Source organism: Oncorhynchus keta, chromosome 5 (genome assembly GCF_023373465.1).
Source record: "Oncorhynchus keta strain PuntledgeMale-10-30-2019 chromosome 5, Oket_V2, whole genome shotgun sequence".
NCBI lineage: Eukaryota > Metazoa > Chordata > Actinopteri > Salmoniformes > Salmonidae > Oncorhynchus > Oncorhynchus keta.
The window spans coordinates 18,273,924-18,297,276 of record NC_068425.1 but is presented as its reverse complement, the minus strand read 5'-3'; the positions used below and the strand labels follow the sequence as shown (position 1 = coordinate 18,297,276).

The window sequence follows — 23,353 nt, the reverse complement described above, 5'->3', positions numbered from 1 at the left end:
TGTACAATGAGCACTTGTTGTCTCAAATACATAGTTAAAGTTGGTGGTTAGCTAGCTAGCAAATTTTTGCCATATTAGCATAGACGTGACATCAGTCAAAACAAGACATGGTAAGATAAAACTAGCTGAAACAAGCCACTTAAGATTCCCCACATGGCAGTTTCTTGTCATTGTTGCTAGCTATCTGGCCACCCAGAATGACAACAACGTACGGCCTTCTGCCCCATTGAAGCGTGCACATCATTTTCGTGACGTTCTCTGCTATCCCATCTAGCATCAGCCTAATCTTCCCTCTACAAATGATCTTAGAAAGCACAACGGTTAGACAGAAAAGTCATGTAAAGGGGAGTTGAATGGTTGAATGTGAAGTCACATTGTGTAGGAGAGAAGACAACAGGGCAAGGAAGTCAGGAACGGTACGATTCAGTCGGAGGAGTGGTTTAATTCACACAAGAATTTAGCTGAAAACTTTTTGTAAACACTAGTGAAAACCATTTTATGCATTGGAAAAAAATAGTTCCCCTTGCATCTCAGTCTTTGGGAATGCAATTGTTTGATATAAGTATATACTTTTTTTTTCATGTCTTTTATTTCTTCCTCATCCACTGTGAAGTAATTTAATAGATTTCAAACCATTGTAAACTCCATTGAGCGATTGGGGCAAATGACCAGTCGCCATTCTCCTGCCAGACTTGAGTCCTCCTCATCCTTAGCAATAGGGTCTTCTGTGATCCCAGCACCAGAGAGGTAAACATGCCACGTGTCCTGTGGTCCTGCTACAGCAGGGGCAGAGTTCCAGTCCTGGTCCAAGGTACACCTAACCTGAAAGTAGCGGTCTAACACTGAGAGGACAGGGTCTGAGGTGTCCCCATCAGCATGCCCTTCCCACTCGGACTGGAACGAGGCTATTACCCGACAGGGGGCCAGACTAGCGGCTCTCTCTTCCAAGGTCTGTTTGAGAAATGCAGCCGTGTCATACAGCAGAGCAGAGATGTGTGCAGCAGAGGACTGTTCCGCCTGCTGAAGGCCACCACTCACCCCAGGCCCGTGCAGGTAGCCCTCCAGTCCGTCCACTATGATCAGCGACGGAGGGGCAGCAGAGGACTGTTCCGCCTGCTAAAAGCCACCACTCACCCCAGGCCCACACAGGTAGCCCTCCAGTCCGTCCACGATGATCAGCGACGGAGGGGCAGCAGAGGACTGTTCCGCCTGCTAAAGGCCACCACTCACCCCAGGCCCACACAGGTAGCCCTCCAGTCCGTCCACTATGATCAGCGACGGAGGGGCAGCAGAGGACTGTTCCGCCTGCTAAAGGCCACCACTCACCCCAGGCCCGTGCAGGTAGCCCTCCAGTCCGTCCACGATGATCAGCGACGGAGGGGCAGCAGATCCAGAGGCTGATTCATGTAAAGAGGCAACGTCCTGAAGCTAACTTGATTTTCTGCAATAAAGTCATGCCAATAATCAGAACTGTTTGCTTAGGAATTTTCAGGAAAACATTTTCTCCCTCTGATTTTTAGGGAGAACTTGGCAGTGGGCCCATCAGGCATGTTTTGTGCTGAGAAGTGATGCACATCTCTGTGACTGATTAGGGGTACTTAGAGTGGGCTCTCTTATCTGCTTAGGAGACAGGATAGTGAGAAGAGATAAGCATCCATCATTAGGCCTACCTCACAAACAAAGTACATACAAATGTAAAATTGACTTGCTGCATATTCCAATTAAACATGACACAAAATAAAAGTGCTTGATGTCATAAGACATTGTTAGGTCAGTGGGCTGACCAATGATTTCAATAGGGAGTGTGGTGCTGTGTGTTATGTTATGTCATGTTTATCAAGGTAGTGCCAAAAAACACAGCAGCTGGACCAAACTAGATAGGTAGTTTTTATTGATTTATTTCACCTTTATTTAACCAGGTAAGCAAGTTGAGAACAAGTTCTCATTTACAATTGCGACCTGGCCAAGATAAAGCAAAGCAGTTCGACACATACAACGACACAGAGTTAATACAGTAGAAACAAGTCTATATACGATGTGAGCAAATGAGGTGAGATAAGGGAGGTAAAGGCAAAAAATGGCCATGGTGGCAAAGTAAATACAATATAGCAAGTAAAACACTGGAATGGCAGATTTGCAGTGGAAGAATGTGCAAAGTAGAAATAAAAATAATGGGGTGCAAAGGAGCAAAATAAATAAATAAAATAAATACAGTAGGGAAAGAGGTAGTTGTTTGGGCTAAATTATAAGTGGGCTATGTACAGGTGCAGTAATCTGTGAGCTGCTCTGACAGCTGGTGCTTAAAGCTAGTGAGGGAGATAAGTGTTTCCAGTTTCAGAGATTTTTGTAGTTCGTTCCAGTCATTGGCAGCAGAGAACTGGAAGGAGAGGCGTCCAAAGAAAGAATTGGTTTTGGGGGTGACCAGAGAGATATACCTGCTGGAGCGCGTGCTACAGGTGGGTGATGCTATGGTGACCAGCGAGCTGAGATAAGGGGGGACTTTACCTAGCAGGGTCTTGTAGATGACATGGAGCCAGTGGGTTTGGTGACGAGTATGAAGCGAGGGCCAGCCAACGAGAGCGTACAGGTCGCAATGGTGGGCAGTATATGGGGCTTTGGTGACAAAACGGATGGCACTGTGATAGACTGCATCCAATTTGTTGAGTAGGTGTTGGAGGCTATTTTGTAAATGACATCGCCAAAGTCGAGGATTGGTAGGATGGTCAGTTTTACAAGGGTATGTTTGGTAGCATGAGTGAAGGTTGCTCTGTTGCGAAATAGGAAGCAAATTCTAGATTTAACTTTGGATTGGAGATGTTTGATGTGGGTCTGGAAGGAGAGTTTACAGTCTAACCAGACACCTAGGTGTCTGTAGTTGGCCACGTATTCTAAGTCAGAGCCGTCCAGAGTAGTGATGTTGGACAGGAGGGCAGGTGCAGGCAGCGATCGGTTGAAGAGTATGCATTTAGTTTTACTTGTATTTAAGAACAATTGGAGACCACGGAAGGGGAGTTGTATGACAATGAAGCTTGCCTGGAGGGTTGTTATAACACAGTGTCCAAAGAAGGGCCAGATGTTTACAGAATGGTGTCATCTGCGTAGAGGTGGATCAGAGACTCACCAGCAGCAAGAGCGACATCATTGATGTATACAGAGAAGAGAGTCGGTCCAAGAATTGAACCCTGTGGCACCCCCATAGAAGAAACTGCCAGAGGTCCGGACAACAGACCCTCCGATTTGACACACTGAACTCTATCGGAGAAGTAGTTGGTGAACCAGGCGAGGCAATCATTTGAGAAACCAAGGTTGTCGAGTCTGCCGATGAGGATGTGGTGATTGACAGAGTCGAAAGCCTTGGCCAGATCAATGAATACAGCTGCACAGTAATGTTTCTTATCGATGGCGGTTAAGATATCGTTTAGGACCTTGAGCGTGGCTGAGGTGCACCCATGACCAGCTCTGAAACCAGATTGCATAGCAGAGAGGGTATGGTGAGATTCGAAATGGTCGGCCTAGTAGTATGTGAATAGCTAATTACCTTCAAATTGTCAGGGCTCAGGTTGGACATGGATTATTGTCATGATCCTGGAAGGCTCTGAATTTGAACCTGAGTGAAAAATGAGACTTTGAGCCCCAATTTAGAGGCGGTCTCCGACCACCAAGGCACCGCATTTTGAAATCCTTCGTTTTTCCATTGTGTTGGTTAAATATCCTAAAGACAAGGGTCAAAATATCAGCCATATCTTTCTTTAGCTATCTATCTACATGTATGAACTTGGTTTATCGTTGATAAAACGTTCTGCTCAATGCATGATGTGCAAGGAACATTTTCGTTTCCCGCCAAGTGGTGTCACTTCCTGTAAGACAACTTCCGCTAGGAATGACAACAACAGACAGCTGTTGTCAAGATGGCGGATGGCTATGGAGGAGAGGAGGGTCCCCTGGATGCTGAAGAAGCCGGGGATCAAATTAAATCAATTTCGAGGCGTTGTAGAGGCCGTCCCAGGCTCACGGATTCTGACCGAGCACAAAGACGCCTCGAGTCCCGCAAGAAGTATGATGTTAGGCGAGTTTATCTTGGAGAATCTCACAAGGTTTGGAGTGAGCTTCGCCGGCGAACGAGTTTGAGTGACGCTGGACTTGCCGAGTACCTAATCCTGCTCAACTCCACGTACGGTGAGATATACCGGCAAAAATACGGAGGGTAAGTTTACGAATAATACATAAAATCATAATATCAAACTAGCTAGTAACTAATATTGTTTTGCTAGTTTATCCCCTCTCTTGTCATCTGTTAAATGTCCTTTCCCCAGGCCACCTCCTTCAATCAATTGGGTTAGCTAGCTCGGGCTATCAACTCAATAGTGCTTAACGTTAACACAGTATCCTCATGCAATAACGTCACTGTCATATTTATATTCCTGGCCGCTAGGAAGACAACCCCAGAAGTATGTACAAAACTGAAAATAGGTAAGAAAAAACACCACATTTGATCCATTTACCCATAAAGAAAAGTAGCCCTACATGAGGGATTGATACATTTGACACTGGTGATACTTATTTTCTTACAGGGAAAAATGAGAGAGTGTCTAGCCTTTGTAGCATGGTGACCTGGTACCAGGATCACTCCCAAACCTGTCCACATGAACCGCAGCTCAGAGCTCTGGAACCCCAACCTGGATTCTCCACCTCTGCTATCTGGCAGTGTGATGCTGACCATTCATTTGTGCAGCACCTCTCCTCGCCACCAAGAGGGGTCAGTGAGCTTGAGATGGAGACAGAGATGGAGGAGGAAGTTGACAGGGACACAAGGACAGAGGAAACTGGAGGAATCATGACCAGGAGGAGGAGGAGAGAGACAGATGCCCACAGACAGCTCACTGGTAAGAGATACAGTACATTCAGATACTAAGTTGGCTTTTAATTGTTCTGGGTCACATGTAATTGTATGGGAACCACTGATTTGACAAACCAGATAACCTGTATTTAAATGCATCTGTATTCTGTACCCTTGTCTTTCCTAGATGCAGGAGGGGATTTGGAAGTGGCCGGAGCCCCGGTGACTTTGGATCAGGTGGAGCAGGCCACGGCTCTCAGCCAGCTCCCAGGGATGGAGGCCCCATCCAGGGACACTCCACTGATGGAGCATCTCTCTGAGAATCAGTCTGTCTGGGAGATGGAGGTGGTGATGGAGGCAGGCAGACAGCAAGCCCAGGAATCTGACGAGGAGGAGACAGGTTACAATGCTGTAGGGGAGGACATCAACCCAGAGGAGGAGGCGGAGGACCTGAGAAGAGACAGGGGAGATGAAGGAGTGGGTACATCACAAGATGGCTACGAGTGTGTTGTAGTGACTGCATCCTTAACTGACAGACTGGACAAAGCCGATGAGGAGGACACCACACAGACATTGGGTGACACAGTTGGTGTAGACACTCAGACCAACCTCCATCCAGTCCCAGCCTCTATGCAGGTGCCTGGGCAAGGGGAGCTATTTGATTCTCAGACACTACAGACTGTGGGGACCACCTGTGAGATACCAGACCAGCGAGGAACTCTGGACGGTTCTCAGGTTTAAAATACTCATTAGTAATTTGTCTTGGAATTTTATCACAATCAAGTAGCTGTCGTTCCTGAAAGCACTGCCTTTATATAGTAATATTAACATGTAGCCTATCCTATGTCCCTCTGCCTGTCATTTGTAGCTGATCATCATCACTGGCCCCAGCTATGAGGCTTTGGCATCCGAGGGCATCCAGCTCAACATGGGGGGCGGAGATGTGGAGGAGGTCACCTGCACTGTCATAGAGGGCGTGGCTTACAACCAAATGTGCCAGTCAGTGGCAGACTTTAAGACAACAGAGGAAGACTCCATCACAGGTACTGCTGGCACAGTATTTTAGCCTTTGCTTACACTGACAGACAATGCATTAGAATATGCTGTAATTGTTGTATATGTTGATTTAAAGGATACTGACATTGACAAAAATCAATGATGAATAGCTTGCTATTCCAATGGTTTGAGATATTTTTCTCTCAGGCCTCAATGACAAGGAGCTCCTCCAGCCCAGTATTGAGTCTCATGGCTTGGAGCCGACCTGTGAGAGGGAGCTACAGAGGGGCCTAAGCAGGTGAGTGGCCAGCATGGAAAATTATGGGGATCACATCTGTAGAGACAAACTTATATGGACACGCCATTTTCATTCCCATCTTGACTTCCTCAGAGCACTTCTGTAGACGAATCATGGGCATCACTTTTCTATTTCAGATGTAGAAGGAGCAGACGAGGTCCTGTCATCGAGGCAGATGGAATGCTCAAGATGTTCCACTGTCCGTATGAAGGCTGTAGTCAAGTCTATGTAGCCATCAGCAGCTTTCAGGTAAATAGGCCCCTTTAGGCACTCTACACTTCAGCTTTTGCCTTGATTTGGAACACCTTGACTTTTCGTGCCATCAAGTTACGAATAAAGAAAATAGAAATGCACACATGTTGCTGTAACTACCATTTCATGCTGTGATTCATAATATATTTTTTATGTTCCCATGCAGAACCATGTGAATCTGGTTCACAGGAAGGGGAGGACCAAGGTGTGCCCCCACCCCGGCTGTGGCAAGAAGTTCTATCTGTCAAACCACCTGCATCGCCACATGATCATCCACTCAGGTGGGCACAAACAACTCTAAATCTGGGCTATAGTGATATACTGTACATTGGCGTATGAGCTAGTAGTAATGTATTCATATGTATCCTGCCATGTTGTCTACTGTATAATGCAGCTTTGAATGTCAACCTGTCTCTAAAGCGAATGGTTTTGACCGCATGGAACTTTACTGGGTGATGCTTCGCAGTCGCCTCGCATCTAACCGTGCTGCCAGTGAAATGATTGCTGACCTGATTGTAAAATCTCCAAACATTACACTGGTCTGTAGAATTACCAAATACAATGGCTGTTAAATACACAGACTGCTTTCAGCAATATTGTCTAATGGGGATTCTGAATCACTTCCAAATAAAATCTAATTGTTGAGAGCCCCAATCAGCAGAGAGGCTAAATGAGTTGTGAGCTGTCCTGGCGACTCAACATTACAAGCATCTGAATTCTGCGCCTCCAGACCGTGCCCAACCCCAACTAACTTTGTCCCCTCATTTTTCAACTAAGTTTGTCACAGATGCCGTACCCCCGCACATTGACTCTGTACCGGTACCACCTTTATATAGTCTCGTTATTGTTTATTTAGTCAATATTTTCTTAACTCTATTTCTTGAACTGCATTGTTGCTTAAGGGCTTGTAAGTAAGTATTTCACTGTAAGGTCTACTACACCATTTGTATTCTGCTCATGTGAGAAATAAAATTTGATATACATTTTTCATCAAACTTTGTGTAGGAGTCCGAGACTTCATCTGTGAAACGTGTGGGAAATCGTTCAAAAGGAAGAATCACTTGGAGGTTCACCGGCGCACACACACAGGAGAGACGCCCCTTCAGTGAGTGAAACACTTTGATCACTCAAGTTTTTACACCCAGACGGTGACCCAGATTTCATTTTCTCTAAACATTTTATATTTTGGTTTTATACAATATATGCAATTTTGTCTCACAAACAGAAATGACTACATTGCACTCCTAAAAATACTTTCTGCTGATTTGAATCATCTTACATTTTTCCCCTTCATCTCTTGTCTCCCTCCACTCCTCTACCTCTTCTGCAGGTGTGAGATCTGTGGGTACCAGTGTCGCCAGCGAGCATCTCTCAATTGGCACATGAAGAAACACACCCCCGAGGCCCACTACAACTTCACCTGCGAACACTGTGGCAAGAGGTTTGAAAAGCTTGACAGTGTTAAGTTTCACAAGTTAAAAAGCCACCCAGACAAACAGGCAACATAAGGCGCAGTGCTGCTGGAATGTGCACTAAATATCAACTGGTCAGAGTCAGACCAGAAAGGGACTGAATCTGTCGACACAAAGAACAAGAGAAGAAGAGTGCCCATAGATGGCGGGTATGCCTTTTTGGGGAAAGAGCAGCTCTTTTGAATGAACACTCTAAGGACATTGCTTAGACTTGCTCATTATAATGGACTTTAGACCCTGCTCTCAAAGCTGTGCTGGACACAGCCTTTTTAGAGCTCACAGAGACAGCCTAGCTGTTGATATAGTACATTTCAGCAGAGTTGTTTACATAATGTGCTGTATGCCTCTAAACCATACTGTCTATACCATATTATTAACATATCCATAGATTCTTTCTTTTTTATTAACTTTTATACACTTGTCATCCACAGTTGTAATGTACTTGTTGGAAAAAAGTATGTTATTTTTGTTAATGCTTGTGTTCTCATGTCAATACATGTACATGAACTGATGCCTGCTGGTAAAATGCCAAAACTAACATAACTTACATATTCATGGGGAAATTATAATTACATCTTGAGTACTAATTGTAACAATGTGCATATGGATGTAAAGGACATGTCAATGGATTCAGAAAGAAGAGTTGTGTTGTCACACAAGTGGGCTGCCTACATTGAAATAGAGAATTGGTCATTTTTGTCATTGACCTGACCAAGGAGTAGTCTTTTTGTGTGAAAGTCTTGCATCATCTTTCAGGTCTGGCTGTTGTGCTGTGTGTCTATGAACAGGGTGATGTTGTCTTGTGGTTCTAAAATGGCAATGTAGTTTTTGAAAACCTTTTTTTGTAAAGTTCCAAAGCAGAATTGCTAATTTATAGTTATGTTCTTTTCCTGTTTTCTGTATCACTGAAATGATCAATGTAAAATATGTGAATATGACCTAAATAGATTCTGTACATATTTCTGGAAGATACATTTGTTTGAGACAAATGTAAAATAAAAAAAGGAGTACTGTATTAGAGTTTGGGATTGTCTGATGTGGCAAAGAAAAGCATAATGTGAGCGTTGTCACACTGACATACAAGGAACTGCCAAACACATTTTCAGTGCATTGTGGAATGAATGTAAGACACATCAGGTATGTCACCAATGGCTGGTAAGACAAATGTTCTAAATAATTTCATTGATGATGAGTAAGTCAAGGTACTTGAATTCTAATGCTCTAACCTGATATAAATGGTCATTAGACTTGAGCTAAAATCATATACTCACCACAATACTGTATTAAAGTGTCTGCCCAGTGTTTCCATATTTCTATTAAATATGACCTATAATTAATTACAATATAAGTGAAATAGTTTTACTTCCAATGTATTTTAAGTATGTTAAAAAGAAGCTTTTCTGTGTTGGAATGACATCATCCTCTGAGGAAATACAAGCATTTTTGAAACGGTCTGTTTGAGATACAGGTTTGAGGTGGGTTTTATTCAAGTGTTTTTCCCCCCCTCCAATTAATGCTTTGGCCACGAGTATAGGATGAGTCAACAATGTAATTTGGGTATGAGTTAACAGAGTATTAACTTTTACAAGTTAGGTTTTCAATGGACAGTTACTTTAAGGTTAATGTTGAAAAATAGATAGGCAGTGAAATAGTCAATTCACAGAAGCTTGCGACTCCATAAGGTTCTGTTTCAACAGGCACTGTTTCAACTGGTAGGATACTGTTTGATTGCTTATCATCGAAGGTGGTGAATTGAAAAATAAAAGTTAATCTGGTTATTATACATTTATTACAATTTACCTCCTCCAAATTCCTCCATCACTGTCACTCTGGGTATTTTTAAAGCTCAACTCAGATTCCTGCATGATTGTGAAAGTCTACTTTTCATTAGAGGCTGTCATGGGAAGATTTAGGTCAAAGTCTGAGCAAATTTCTAAGCAAGAGAAACATTCCGACTGATGAATTATCCTATGTCTACAAAACAATGCTTTCAATGGAACTCACATAGTAAGGTCTTATAGTATAGTATGTAATTAAATAACATTTTCTTAAAAATCCATAGATATATTCTTTCTCTGCTTCCATACCATTCACGTCTCCAAAAGCCCACTTTGATATACAGTGATGCCACAGGTAAAAATGGTGATAGAATGTGCTTATGCCTGTGTGTATGTAGCTGTAACATTGCTGTGACACTCCCTCAGGTGGTACTTCTACTCCACAGGGAAGTGAGCTCCTTGCCTCTGAAACCTGAATCACTCCCACCTGTTTGCCTCAGCACGCCCCCTCCCTCACTGTTTATAACCAACCTGCAGTCACCGAGAAGCACAGGAAGAGAACGAGAGAGTTTGTGTGTAGAAGAGAAAAACGCAGTACAGGTCACTCGCCGAGAACACAGGTATATCAGCCTGTTTACTGACGCCCACATTCGCTCTCCCAGCAACAGCCTCCATCACCCCAGTGAAGGTAAGGCCCAGACTCCCTTTCTTTCTCTGAGTTTCAACGAAACCTGTTGTACCACTCCACTGTAGGGTAAACAATTGTAAGTGAGAATAACAAGGGTTGACTCATCTGGTTGTTGAAAATGCCCCATAGAGTAGTAATTTGATGTGTTTTATATTCTCCTGTAGTCGGGTGCAGTGACAACATGGATTCCAACAATTCATTATTTGTTCCTCTCCTGAGATCTTGACTCAAGCCTGTAATTATTCCTCTCTACAACCATGTTTCCATCCAACCGTTTTAGGCGAGTAAAGTAGATGTCCGATTAAAAAATAATGTACCGCCCTAATGGCAACAGAACATTTTCCGGTAAACTTTCAAAATGTGGACAAAACAAAATACGCTAGACAAGATGAGAACTTTTTGTGTCGGTAAAATGAATTATGCGAGAAATGTAGGTGGAAACGCTTTTATGCGCAAATATTGATATAATAACCATCATGTCGAAGTAAATTTGGGAGTCACGCGATGATTTGTAGTCCCCCACTGCGATTTGTCGGAAAACATGAACTGTATTAGGTTACAGATCAAATAAATCAGGATGAATTTAACACGGTGGTGATAGTGAAAGGTGCTGAGCTTGATGCGCCTTCCCAATAAATATCGAGGGTCTTATTATGGTGACATGATAATCGATGTTTTGCTGCCATTTAAAAAAAAAATCTCACTCTTGTCCATGATAATCTCATACGTACGTTTTAGCACGTGCCAATACAAGTGGACACTTACTATAGAGCCCCACAATGGAGGCGTCATAACGCCCATAAAAGCTAGCGGTCAAACAGGAAAATGGTTCCAATTGTTTTTCCACCATTCATTTTTTTCCATAGGGGATTTTTAGAAACACGTGTTTCATGCTGTGGTACTTTATGTAGCCTAAGGCACCTTTGTTTGTGAGAACCATCAGTAGAGTTGAAAATGGAATGGAAACTTGTTTAACTGCAAAATATATATTTTTGTGCACTATGTGCACTATGTGCACTATGTGCACTACGTTGCATGCATAGCCTTTTATTTGCAGCAAGCCAATTTGATGGAAACTCATCTCTGCAGGGAAAATACACAGTTTATATGCAAATTTTAGTATATTCGAATGAAAATCTGTCGCCAATTGGATGGAACATAGCTCATGACATCCTTTTAGATTTGTCCAGTGTTTCGAGTTTTAGCACGCTCCGCTCAGACAGAGTCTGACTGGGTTGTCTCTGTGAGTGAATTACTGTATATACTCTTCCTGACAATTATTTAGATTTGTCATGATGGAATATTTTCATGTATTACCATTAAGCCAAAACCCCATTACTCAAAGCACTACCCTAGGGCTCATGAGGAAACCCACCTTCAACAATGTAATCCTTCATACATTTCAAACTTTCCCATTTTGGAGTAGACTACATGTTAGGAATTGTCATTGAACCATATTAGGTCAACTGTTACACGGGATGACAGCTGACTGAGATAAAGCTTTGATAAATATGATGTCCATACTTTCTTTCCTCTAGTCGTTAATTGGCATGTTCGTCAACAGACATTTGTTATCTTGATCATCATTCCGGGAAATGTTTGTCACCAAGTGTGTCCCCACTGGCTTCCTTGTGGATGAATTCATTATCCTAGTCTTCATGACTGAATACCACATTACTCCTAACATGATATCAACAAAGCTATGCCACTCACTGTGTCATATTATTCAGCAGCTTAAAGAATACTTGCCTGAAATTCACCTGATCATTGATTTATTTTTTACGTTACTCTTGTCTAAATTATATTCTCATTTAGCTGCTTTGTGTTTATTGCATTTTAATTTTCAAAGCATGTAAAGTCCTAAGGGCCATAGCTACTGTGTATTATACTCAACTTTGTCTTTGTACTGTGTGTTGATGGCTCCTGGCTGGGATGTTTTCTTAGTCATTTGCATGCGACTGTGTTTGTTAATACATCACCAGGCTAACTATGGCCACCGCTGTTGCCCATGGCTTTGTGAAGGTAGAAGATGAGTGACCACTTGCAGGAAACCCTCTGGGAATGAAAAGGGGAAAACCAATTCAGGATATGTTGCTATGCGCGCTCTGGCCCACTCACATGATTAACCTGATGCTCATGGCTAAACATTGACACTGTGATAAACATCCTGACGTTTAGCATCCATCTCTCAGTACTTGTACTGTATGCCGATGCCATTTCACTCTCTTTTTATTTTTTTTATTTCACCTTTATTTAACCAGGTAAGCTAGTTGAGAACAAGTTCTCATTTGCAACTGCGACCTGGCCAAGATAAAGCATAGCAGTTCGACACATACAACAACACCGTTACACATGGAATGAACAAAACAAAGTCAATAATACAGTAGAAAAAAAGAAAACAAAGTGTATATATACAGTGAGTGCAAATAAGGGAATTAGGGCAAGAAATAGGCCATGGTGGCGAAGTAATTACAATATGGCAATTAAACACTGGAATGGTAAATGTGCAAGTAGAGATAGTGTGGTGCAAAATAAATCCAGTATGGGAATGGGGTAGATAGCTGGGTTGTATACAGATTGGCTATGAACAGGTGCAGTGATCTGTGAGCTGCTCTGATAGCTGGTTCTTAAAGCTAGTGAGGGAGATGGGAATCTCCAGCTTCAGTTATTTATTTATTTATTTATTTATTTTGCAGTTTGTTCCAGTCAGTGGCAGCAGAGAAGTGGAAGGAAAGGTGACCAAAGGAGGAATTGGCTTTGGGGGTGACCAGTGAGATATACCTGCTGGAGCGTGTGCTACAAGTGGGTGATGCTATGGTGACCAGTGAGCTGAGATAGGGCGGGGCTTTACCTAGCAGATACTTGTAGATAACCTGTAGCCAGTGAGTTTGGCGACAAGTATGAAGCGAGGGCCAGCCAGCGTACAGGTCGCAGTGGTGGGTAGTATATGGGGCTTTGGTGACAAAATGGATGGCACTGTGGTAGACTACATCCAGTTTGCTGAGTAGAGTGTTGGAGGCTATTTTATAGATGACATTGCCGAAGACAAGGATCGGTAGGATGGTCAGTTTTACGAGGGTAAGTTTGGCAGCATGAGTGAAGGAAGCTTTGTTGCGAAATAGGAAGCCGATTAAATTTTTGATTGGAAATGCTTAATGTGAGTCTGGAAGGAGAGTTTACAGTCCATCCAGATACCTAGGTATTTGTAGTTATCCACGTATTCTAAGTCAGAGCCGTCCAGAGTAGTGATGCTGGATGGATGGGCAGGTGCGGGCAATGATCGGTTGAATAGCATGCATTTAGTTTTACTTGCGTTTAAGAACAGTTGGAGGCCACGGAAGGAGAGTTGTATGGCATTGAAGCTCGTCTGGAGGTTAGTTAACACCGTGTCCAAAGAAGGGCCAGAAGTATACAGAATGGTGTCGTCTGCGTAGAGGTGGATGAGAGAATCACCAGCAGCAAGAGCGACATCATTGATGTATACAGAGAAGGGAGTCGGCCCGAGAATTGAACCCTGTGGCACCCCCATAGACTGCCAGAGGTCCGGACAACAGGCCCTCCGATTTGACACACTGAGCTCTATCAGAGAAGTAGTTGGTGAACCAGGCGAGGCAATCATTTGAGAAACCAAGGCTGTTGAGTCTGCCAATAAGAATGTGGTGATTGACAGAGTCGAAAGCCTTGGCCAGGTTGATGAACTCTTAAGTACTCTATCTGGGACCGTATAAGAAACACACTTATGGATACTTTAGTCATAACATCAGAAAGAAAATGACACTCATGTCAATCAGAAAGTCCTTGACAGAGTTCACTGTCACACTACTGGTGCTACTGCCACACAGTGCTATTGGTTTGTTATCGCTGTTATTAAGAGTACAGTACAAACCAGCTGTCATTTAGTCACTCAATCATTGTTCCCACCCTATAGGGTCATATGCAGACAGACCGTCCTAAACACACATAGTGGTAAAGGGCACCACACGGGGTCATAGAACAGAGCAGGAGGAGATGATCCATAGATGGTTTAACTTGCAAAACGGGACAGGACATTAACCCTGCAGTTTGTGTGTGTAATGGGCTCCTGTGTTTTAATAGCCCTCTGATTGACACTGAGGACGATAAAGTTCCTTAAAATTTCCTTGTGCAGGTGATGGACACTGTTCTCATCTGAATAGCAGACCATGTTGAACATGTTGATAGCTTTCTTGTAATTGGATGACTTTTTTACATTGAACATTTTGTGGCCCCAGGTGGAATGGTTTTCAGACATCGAGTGAATTACTGTGAATACTCTTTCTGGCTATTAGGCTATGGGACTGGTCTGACTCTTGTATAATTTTAATCTGTTTAGGGGCCCATTTTAAATGACAATGCAGTGGGACATACTGCTGTAATTTCCTTAATTCTAAAGCAAAGGCTCACTTAACTCTCATTGGTGTTGGGAAAGTGTACTGTACAGTAAATGACATTAGTACAAAAAAAGCAAGGGTGCTCTTGACTGTTCAAGGACGATATGGTGATAGGGAGGATAAGTTAAGTGGCTGGTGTTTTTCCCCACTCCTTCCTTCCCACGTCTTACTGTAGATGACAAAGGGCAGGTTTCCTGGTAACAAGTCAAAGACCGCAAACAGCATCAAGGAGTGTGTAGAACTGTTAATCCTTCACCTAATTAGCCAGACATAACAACTCAGTGCAAATGACTTGGAACAACTCTGCTAGAGTAGTAGAGAAACGCTTTGTCTCTGTTGTTTGACAGAATATATATTTGCTTCCTTAGTGACTGATTGTGTCCACAAAACTATAACTGTCACCTTCCAATATCATTCAATATGAGTCAAATGTTTATTCAGGTGTAGAAGGGTTCGTGGAGTAAGTTTACAAGATAAGATTGTGACCCAAACCCTCAACATACAATTTCCAAAATGTCATTGATATAGAACATCATAAGAAGTACATAATTTAGCTGTTTTGTTGAGATTGTACTTCCCCATTGAATTAAAGAGAACCTTAGGTCATTATGCTTCCTCCTCTAAACAGGCCTATAGACAATATGCTACAGACATGGGCAGTAGATTTAGTTCAGACTTTTGACCTCTGATCTCATCTTAATGATTTCAGAAGTCTCATAGAATAACTAAACATTCTCATCATTACCATAGGTGACTATTCATAAATGTTCCCTTTCTCACCCTTTTCCTCTTTTCTTCCAGGCAGAATAATTCATCAAGAATGGGTTGCTTCGGATTTCTCAAAGTCATGATGTTTGCTTTTAATGGCATCATCTTTGTAAGTTGGAGATGTTTTCATCTTTTTGATTAAATTATTGCTGATAATAGCAGAGTTCAGTTATGCTTCACAATAATGAATCTGCAGGCAATCAGAACACTCCTTATCACTTACCACTTCTTATCCTTATTCTGTGCTCCAGAAAAACAGTATCTAAATTGCAACGTGAGAAAGTTGTGAGAACATGAAACAAAAGGACAGCCATTTGTTATGGTTTTACTACTTTTTATGAGACCGACATGTCATTTTGGACCAGATAAGATTAGGCACAGAGTAGAATAGTGTGATGTACTGCAAGCCAAATGCAGCATGAATGTCAGAGAATGCGAAGGAGCTATTAAATAAATAAAAAATATTTAATTTTACTGGAAAATGCCTATGTAGGAATGATGAAAACAAGATTGAACTCTTTGGGCTGAATGCCAAGCGTCACGTCTGGAGGAAACCTGGCACCATCCCTACGGTGATGCATGGTGGTGGCAGCATTATGCTGTGGGGATGTTTTTCAGCGGCAGGGACTAAGAGACCAGTCAGGATCGAGGCAAAGATGAACGGAGCAAAGTACAGAAGTGATCCTAAATGAAAACCTGCTCCACAGCGCTCAGGTGCATAACAAAATAAAGATGAAAGGAGAATTTTTTTTGTTACAGCCTGAATTCAACATGGATTAAATCAATAAAAAAATCTCAACCATCTACATACAATACCCCATAATAACAAACTGAAAACATGTTTTTAGAATTTGCCAATTTATTTAAAATTAAATACAGATATCTCATTTACATACACTACCATTCAGAAATTTGGGGTCAATTTAAAATGTCCTTGTTTTTGAAAGAAAATATTTTTTTTGTCCATTTTAAAATAACATCAAATTGATCAGACATACAGTGTAGACCTTGTTAATGTTATACAATTACTATTGTAGCTGGAAACGGCTGACTTTATATGAAATTTATATAGCCCTTCTTACATCAGCTGATATCTCAAAGTGCTGTACAGAAACTCAGCCTAAAACCCCAAACAGCAAGCAATGCAGGTGGCTAGGAAAAATAGTATCTCCACCGCTCCTGCTGTCTCTAGAGAGTTGAAACAGCAGGTCTGGGACAGGTAGCACGTCCGGTGAACAGGTCAGGGTTCCATAGCCGCAGGCAGAACAGTTGAAACTGGAGCAGCAGCACGGCCAGGTGGAATGGGGACAGCAAGCAGTCATCATGCCAGGTAGTCCTGAGGCATGGTCCTAGGGCTCAGGTCCTCCGAGAGAGAATTAGAGAGAGCATACTTAAATTCACACAGGACACCGGATAAGACAGGAGAAGTACTCCAGATATAACAGACTGACCCTAGCCCCCCGACACAAACTACTGCAGGCTGAGACTGGAGCAGGTACCCACGTGCCATCTCCTCATTGGTTATACCCACGTGGGTGACTGAAAGACAAACGAGGTCAGTGGTGGCAATGCACCTAATTTATTAAAGTTTCCAATCGCAATATAAAGTCAAGAGAAGAAAAGGCCTAGAATGAGGAGAGGACTAGAAACGCTTCGGTTGACCATTTTTATGTGTGGATTAATTGTCGGAGTAGAGGACCTTGTGCATTTCAGGTAAAATAACAACAATGTTTATATCCCAGGACAAATTGGCTAGCAACAGCAAGCTAGCTAAATAGGAAAAATTAGCTAGCAAGTGCAAGCTAACTAGCTAAATTGCCATACATGTTTAATGCTTTTCGACCTGTCCCCAAATTAATGTAATTGGTTCAGAGTTTGATATTTTATCCTGCATTTGATGTTGGGGGACAAAATAAATGTGTGCACGCACGCAGCCGGTTTGGGTTCCGTGTTAGCCTTTTTAAATTATAAACTTGACTTTGTTAACACACCGTGCCATTGGAATACAGGAGTGATGGTTGCTGATAATGGACCTCTGTATGCCATATAAAGTCAGCCGTTTCCAGCTACAATAGTCATTTACAACATTAACAATTACTACACTGTACAATGTCTTTTGAACGATAGTGTAAGTATTCACACCCCTTTGCTATGAGACTCCAAATTGAGCCAAGGTGCATCCAATTCCTCTTGATCATCCTTGAGAGGTCACTACAATTTGATTGGAGTCCACCTGTGGCCAATTCAATTGTTTTACACGATGTAGGAAGAAACACACCTGTCTATATAAGTCCCACAGTTAACAGAGCATGTCAAAGCACAGTGGTCTCCTTAAATATGGAACTACTCACTCTGCCTAGAGCTGGCCGTCCGACCAAAATGAACAACCGGGAAAGAACCTTGGTCAGGGAGGTGACCATGAACACAATGACCACTGACAGAACTACAGTGTTCCTTGGCTGATAACCTGCCAGAAAGACAAGTCTCCACAGCACTTCACCAATCTGGGCTTTGTGGGAGATTGGCAAAACAGAAGGCGCTTCTGAGAAAAAGACAGCATGCCTGGAATGAAAGCCTCTGAGATCATAAGGCAAAATATTCTGTGGTTTGATGAGACAAAAATGTAATTATTTGGCCTGAATGCAAAGTGCTATGTCTGAAGAAAGCCAGGCACAGCTCATCACCCATCTAACTTCATCCCTACCGTGAAGCAAGGTGGTGGCAGCATTATGCTGTGGGGATGCTTTTCTGCAGCAGGGACTGGGAGACTGGTAAGGATAGAGTGAACAAGGAATGGAGCTTAATACAGGCAAATCCTTAATGAGAACCTGCTTCAGAGTGCAAATGACCTTAGACTGGGGTGTGATTTACATTCCAACAGGACCATGACCCCAATCATACACCCAAAGCAACGCTGGAATGCTTCTGAACAAGAATATGAAAGTCCTTGGGTGGCCCAGCCAAAGTGTTGACTCAAGGGTGTGAATACTTATATAAAGTAAATGGGATTTCTGTATGTAGATGAGGGGAACATTTTTTACTTTGTCTTTATGTAACTAGGCAAGTAAGTTAAACAAATCCTTATTTTCAATGACTGCCTAGGAACAGTGCGTTAACTGCCTTGTTAAGGGGCAGAACGACAGATTTGTACCTTGTCAGCTCGGGGATTCGATCTTGCAACCTTTTGGTTACTAGTCGAACGCGCTAACCACTAGGCTGCCTGCCGCCCCTTAATCAATTTTGAATCGAGACTGTAACAAAACCAAATGCGGAATAAGTCAAGGGGGAGGAATACTTTCAGAAAGCACTGGATGGGCATGTTAGGTAAGACGAAGGGCAGCAGTTGATGTGGTCTTCATTGAATTAATAGAAACCACCCAACAATGCTATGCTCTCTTCCCCCAGTTGGCGGGCGCTGCAATCCTGGGCGTGGGGATCTGGGTGAAGGTGGACAGCGGCTCAATCCTGGGGCTCCTCAAGGGGATAAAAGATGCTCCAGCGGAGTTGAACCAGATCCTAAACGTGGGCTACCTGTTGATTGCTGTGGGGGCAGTGCTGCTGGTCATAGGTTTCCTGGGCTGCTGTGGCGCCATGAAGGAGAGCAGGTGTATGCTGCTCCTGGTAGGTCACCTCAAACATGAGCTCTTCAGTATATGTGCTATGTTGTCACCAATGTGATTGACACTGACTCAGTGAACAAGCTTGATTGTCAAGCTCCTCATCTCTCCTTTCAGAATTTTCTACAGTACAGTAGGTAGCTACACGGATAAATGAAACATTTCAAAGATTTTACTGACTTACAGTTCATATAAGGAAACCAGTCAATTGAAGTAAATTCATTAGGCCCTAATCTATGGATTTCACATGACTGGGAATACAGATGTGCATCTGTTGGTCACAGATACCTTAAGGAAAAGGCGTATTTCAGAAAACCAGTTAGTATCTGGTGTGACCACCATTTGCTCATGCAGGGCGACAACTACTTTGCATATTATTATGCTTTTTTTAAACCTTTTTTCTCCTTAATTTGTACTTAGTCTTGTCCCATCGCTGCAACTCCAGTATGGACTCGGGAGAGGCAAAGGTTGAGAGTCATGAGTTCTCCGAAACACGACCCATCTCGACACACTGCTCACTTAACTCTGAGGCCAGCCGAACCAATGTGTCAGAGGAAACACCGTACAACTGGCGACTGAAGTCAGCGAGCATGCACCCGGCCGCCACAAGGAGTTGCGAGATGGGACAAGGACATCCTAGCCGGCCAAACCCTCCCCTAATCCGGACGACACTGGGCCAATTGTGCACCAATTCATGGGCCTCCCAGTCGTGGCCGGGTCCAACACAGCCAGGGATCAAACCCGGATCTGTAGTGACGCCTCTAGCACTGCGATGCAGTGCCTTAGACTTCTGTGCCACTTGAGAGGCCCTTCCTTCACATAGAGTTGATCAGGCTGTGGAATGTGGCCTGTGGAATGATGTCCCACTCCTCTTAAATGGCTGTGCAAAGTTGCTGAATATTGGCGGGAACTGAAAAAAGCTGTCATACACGTCAATCCAGAGCATCCCAAACATGCTTAATGGGTGACATGTCTTGTGAGTATGCAGGCCGTGGAAGAACTGGGACATTTTCAGTTTCCAGGAATTTTGTACGGATCCTTGCGACATGGGGCCGTGCATTATCACGCTAAAACATTATGTGATGGCGGCAGATGAATGGCACAACAGTGGGCCTCAGAATCTCATTGTATCTCTATGCATGCTAATTTCCAGCGATAAAATGCAATTGTGTTTGTTGTCTGTAGCTTATGCCCACCCATATCATAACCCCACCGCCACCATGGGGCACCCTGTTCACAACGTTGACATCAGCAAACCTCTCGCCCACATGACGCCATCTGCCCGGTACAGTTGAAACTGGGATTAATCTGTGAAGAGCACACTTCTTCAGCATGCCAGTGGCCATTAAAGAGGAGCATTTGCCCACTGAAGTTGGTTATGACACCAAACTGCAGTCAGGTCAAGACCCTGGTGAGGATATGCAGATGTGATTCCCTGAGACCGTTTGTGTAGAAATTATTTGGTTGTGCAAACCCACAGTTTCATCAGCTGGTCCCGGTGGCTGTTCTTGGACTGTCCCGCATGTGAAGAAGCCAGATGTGGTCCTGGGCTGGCGTGGTTACACGTGGTCTGCGGTTGTGAGGCCGTTTGGACGTACTGCCAAATCCTCTAAAACAATGTTGGGAGGCGGCTTATGGTAGAGAAGTTAACATTACATTCTCTGGCAACAGCTCTGATGGACATTCCTGCAGTCAGCATGCCAATTGCACGTTCCCTCAACTTGAGACATCTGTGGCATTGTTGTGTGACAGCTGCCCATTTTAGAGTGGCTTTTTATTGTCCACAGCACAAGGTGCACCTGTGTAATGATGCCGTTTAATCAGCTTCTAGATATGTCATATCTTGGCAAAGGAGAAATGCTTACTAACAGGGAAGTAAATTAATTTTTTCACAAAATGTGAGAACAATAAGCTTTTTGTGCATATGGAACATTTCTGAGATTTTTATTTCAGCTCATGAAACATAGGACCAACACTTTGCATGTTGTGTTTATTTTTGTTCAGTATATATGAAATGTTAGCAAATGCACTGTAAACAGTTTTCTCAGTCCAACCACTCAATCTCTCTTATGGTCTCCTTTTCCTATTTTTCTAGTTCTTTGTGATTGTGTTGGTGGTGTTCATTGCAGAGGTGGCTGGAGCAGTGGTTATCCTGGTGTTTAAACCCTTGGTAAGCGTACATGGAGCCCATTCACTCTCCTCATATTGCTAAAGGGGATTAAAGACTGTCTGTGGAGAATTTGATAAAAAGACTACTCTTAGAAAAAAAGGTGCTCTCTAAAAGGGTTCTTCGGCTGTCCTCATAGGCAAACCATTTTAAGAACCCCTTTTGGTTCGAGGTAGAACCCTTTTGGTTCCAGGTAGAACTCTTTTGGGTTCCATAAGAACCCTTTCCACAGACGGTTCTACCTGGAATGCTACCTGGAACCTTTTGGAACCTTTTTTTAAGTGTGTGTGATTTGTGTTTATGTATTTCAGGCAGGTGAGTTGATTGAGAAAGTGGGCACCAAAGTGGTTCAGAACATTAAGAAGGACTATGGAGAAAATGTAGACGTCACCGCTCTCTGGAATGCTACTATGGATACGGTACTTTACAATATCCTGCTGGCCTGTTTTAATACCTTGGAAATAACATATTAGGCCTACAAATAATGTCTCAAATTACATTGTCATTTTTATATGCTTGTGTATTAGAAAGCTTATTCAGTTTTGTCAACAGAATTGTTCTAATATGAACTGTCTCCGTGTCCACTCTAGCTAAAGTGCTGTGGATTCTACAACTATACAGACTTCACTGGCTCTCCATTTGAAATACGCACCCGTCTCTATCCTCAACAGTGCTGCCACAGTGCTGTTTTCAGCTCCTGTAATGACACAAGTGCTGTATGTTAAGTTCATGTTATAAGTATCCCTATATTTCTGTTATTACTGTGATGTCACTCTGTTATTAGTACACCTGCGCAGTAGTCTCACTGATGGAACTGGCCTGAGTATAAGGGTGACGGTGTACGGTGAAGTAAACGTTGTTAAACTGGAACCTAGTCGTTGTCATTTTGAGTTAACACTGTAGTCAGTGCGGGTCCAAACTTGGTACGAGATGTGAACTCATCACCTCTAGTTGCTCACACTACATCCATACATCCATACTCAAACTCATCAATGGAAGGCCCATTTGAGAATGTAACACACTTTACAGTTGAACACCCAGTGGCCTCACCTGTCTAAATCACTATTACATTTGTGTGTCCCCACAGACGATCACTGGCTGCTTCCCAAAGTTTAAGCAGCTGATTGATGAAAACACTATTGCCATTGTGGCAGTGGCATTGGGAATCGCTGCCCTTGAGGTACTGTTGACTCCTTCCCTGTGTCTATTTCAAGGTCACAATCTCATTGTTTTGAAATGCCACAAATGTAGATGCAAATTCAACAAAAGTCATGTGATGTGTTCAGTTTTGTACAGCAGGCTTTGTTTAAAAGTTTAGCATAACCAAAGCATTTATTTACTGTTCCTGTTTCCCTAGATAATGGCGATGGTTGTCTCCATGACTTTGTACTGCATAATAGGCTCAAAGAGTGACTGAAAACCAGTGGAGGAGGGAGGGCCGTAGAGTCATCTGCCTGGATGGCATCTCTGGACACTCCTTAGGACAACTACCAGGGTGGATGCATAACAATCTCTGAAACCACCAAGGCTGAAGAGAAATCTAAGGAAGCTTTGTGATAAGGAGAGGCGTCCCACCACTAAGCCAGTTTAAATTAAATCCTGTACAAGATTATTGGATATGGGAAATGTCTATTTGTATTGAAGTCTTTTATTGTATTGTATACATATTTCACCTAAAAATGATGCTGTCTTACATTTAGATTGCAGCAATACATTGCGGCCTAACTCCATTCCACTCTGCACAGTATCATCAAGATTCATATTATAATAACATTATCAATTCACTGTCAGGACATATATGTGCCACTTTTTATAATTTTATTAATTGATTTTCTACAGATGCTACATGCTCTGGAGAATTAATAAAATGTTGCAACTTGCAACGCTCTGAAAATAAGTTTAACTGATTTATTGCATTGTAACTATTGTATAACGGCAATATTTTTAAAGTAAGTTTGTTTAACTCGTGTTTTGGTATCAAAGGCACACATCTTTCCTAGTCATAGTTCTCTCTAAAATAGTTAAATTCTGTGTGGTGTCCATCTGCTGTTTGAATTTCTTTCTTTAGTGT

General features: G+C 42.8%; 3 protein-coding genes across 6 annotated transcripts; 2 read left to right on the top strand and 1 right to left on the bottom strand.

Annotated features, from left to right (window-relative positions):
* Nucleotides 1-2: 2 nt before the first annotated feature.
* Nucleotides 3-1,576, bottom strand: LOC118364646 (uncharacterized). The gene is made up of 3 exons (XM_052518314.1): nt 1,528-1,576; nt 1,327-1,397; nt 3-1,113 (listed from the first exon to the last, which is right to left on the bottom strand). The coding sequence occupies exons 1-3, from the start codon at nt 1,574-1,576 to the stop codon at nt 628-630; spliced, it is 606 nt and encodes a 201-aa protein (XP_052374274.1). The 3' UTR covers nt 3-627.
* A 2,250-nt stretch (nt 1,577-3,826) lies between these two features.
* On the top strand, nt 3,827-8,870 carry LOC118365527 (zinc finger protein 653-like). Of its 2 annotated transcripts, none has more exons than XM_035747810.2 (10): nt 3,827-4,204; nt 4,433-4,470; nt 4,572-4,883; nt 5,025-5,572; nt 5,706-5,880; nt 6,026-6,131; nt 6,269-6,380; nt 6,550-6,664; nt 7,389-7,488; nt 7,714-8,870. In XM_035747810.2, the coding sequence occupies exons 1-10, from the start codon at nt 3,909-3,911 to the stop codon at nt 7,889-7,891; spliced, it is 1,980 nt and encodes a 659-aa protein (XP_035603703.2). In that variant the 5' UTR covers nt 3,827-3,908; the 3' UTR covers nt 7,892-8,870. The 2 variants fall into 2 exon arrangements, with proteins under 2 accessions (XP_035603703.2, XP_035603704.2); XM_035747811.2 differs by having other exon boundaries at nt 3,829-4,204; nt 6,041-6,131.
* A 1,282-nt stretch (nt 8,871-10,152) lies between these two features.
* On the top strand, nt 10,153-23,179 carry LOC118365526 (tetraspanin-1-like). Of its 3 annotated transcripts, none has more exons than XM_052518919.1 (9): nt 10,164-10,321; nt 13,018-13,056; nt 15,532-15,607; nt 18,904-19,119; nt 21,211-21,285; nt 21,594-21,701; nt 21,873-21,998; nt 22,370-22,462; nt 22,640-23,179. In XM_052518919.1, the coding sequence occupies exons 3-9, from the start codon at nt 15,551-15,553 to the stop codon at nt 22,697-22,699; spliced, it is 735 nt and encodes a 244-aa protein (XP_052374879.1). In that variant the 5' UTR covers nt 10,164-10,321; nt 13,018-13,056; nt 15,532-15,550; the 3' UTR covers nt 22,700-23,179. The 3 variants fall into 3 exon arrangements, with proteins under 3 accessions (XP_035603701.1, XP_052374879.1, XP_052374878.1); XM_052518918.1 differs by having other exon boundaries at nt 13,018-13,123; XM_035747808.2 differs by lacking the exon at nt 13,018-13,056 and having other exon boundaries at nt 10,153-10,321.
* Nucleotides 23,180-23,353: the final 174 nt, after the last annotated feature.

What these genes read in the sequence shown, in the direction of transcription:
- LOC118365526 (XM_035747808.2), top strand. Translation starts at nt 15,551, where the DNA reads ATGGGTTGCTTCGGATTTCTCAAAGTCATGATGTTTGCTTTTAATGGC. An exon ending in CTTTTAATGGCATCATCTTT is followed by an intron (nt 15,608 to 18,903) that starts GTAAGTTGGAGA and finishes CTCTTCCCCCAG; the next exon opens with TTGGCGGGCGCTGCAATCCT. An exon ending in CCTGTAATGACACAAGTGCT is followed by an intron (nt 21,999 to 22,369) that starts GTATGTTAAGTT and finishes GTGTCCCCACAG; the next exon opens with ACGATCACTGGCTGCTTCCC.
- LOC118364646 (XM_052518314.1), bottom strand. Translation starts at nt 1,576, where the DNA reads ATGTGCATCACTTCTCAGCACAAAACATGCCTGATGGGCCCACTGCCA. An exon ending in CCTGATGGGCCCACTGCCAA is followed by an intron (nt 1,398 to 1,527) that starts GTTCTCCCTAAA and finishes TACATGAATCAG; the next exon opens with CCTCTGGATCTGCTGCCCCT. An exon ending in GCTACCTGCACGGGCCTGGG is followed by an intron (nt 1,114 to 1,326) that starts GTGAGTGGTGGC and finishes GGCTTTTAGCAG; the next exon opens with GCGGAACAGTCCTCTGCTGC.
- LOC118365527 (XM_035747810.2), top strand. Translation starts at nt 3,909, where the DNA reads ATGGCGGATGGCTATGGAGGAGAGGAGGGTCCCCTGGATGCTGAAGAA. An exon ending in CTACAGAGGGGCCTAAGCAG is followed by an intron (nt 6,132 to 6,268) that starts GTGAGTGGCCAG and finishes TTTCTATTTCAG; the next exon opens with ATGTAGAAGGAGCAGACGAG. An exon ending in ACAGGAGAGACGCCCCTTCA is followed by an intron (nt 7,489 to 7,713) that starts GTGAGTGAAACA and finishes CCTCTTCTGCAG; the next exon opens with GTGTGAGATCTGTGGGTACC.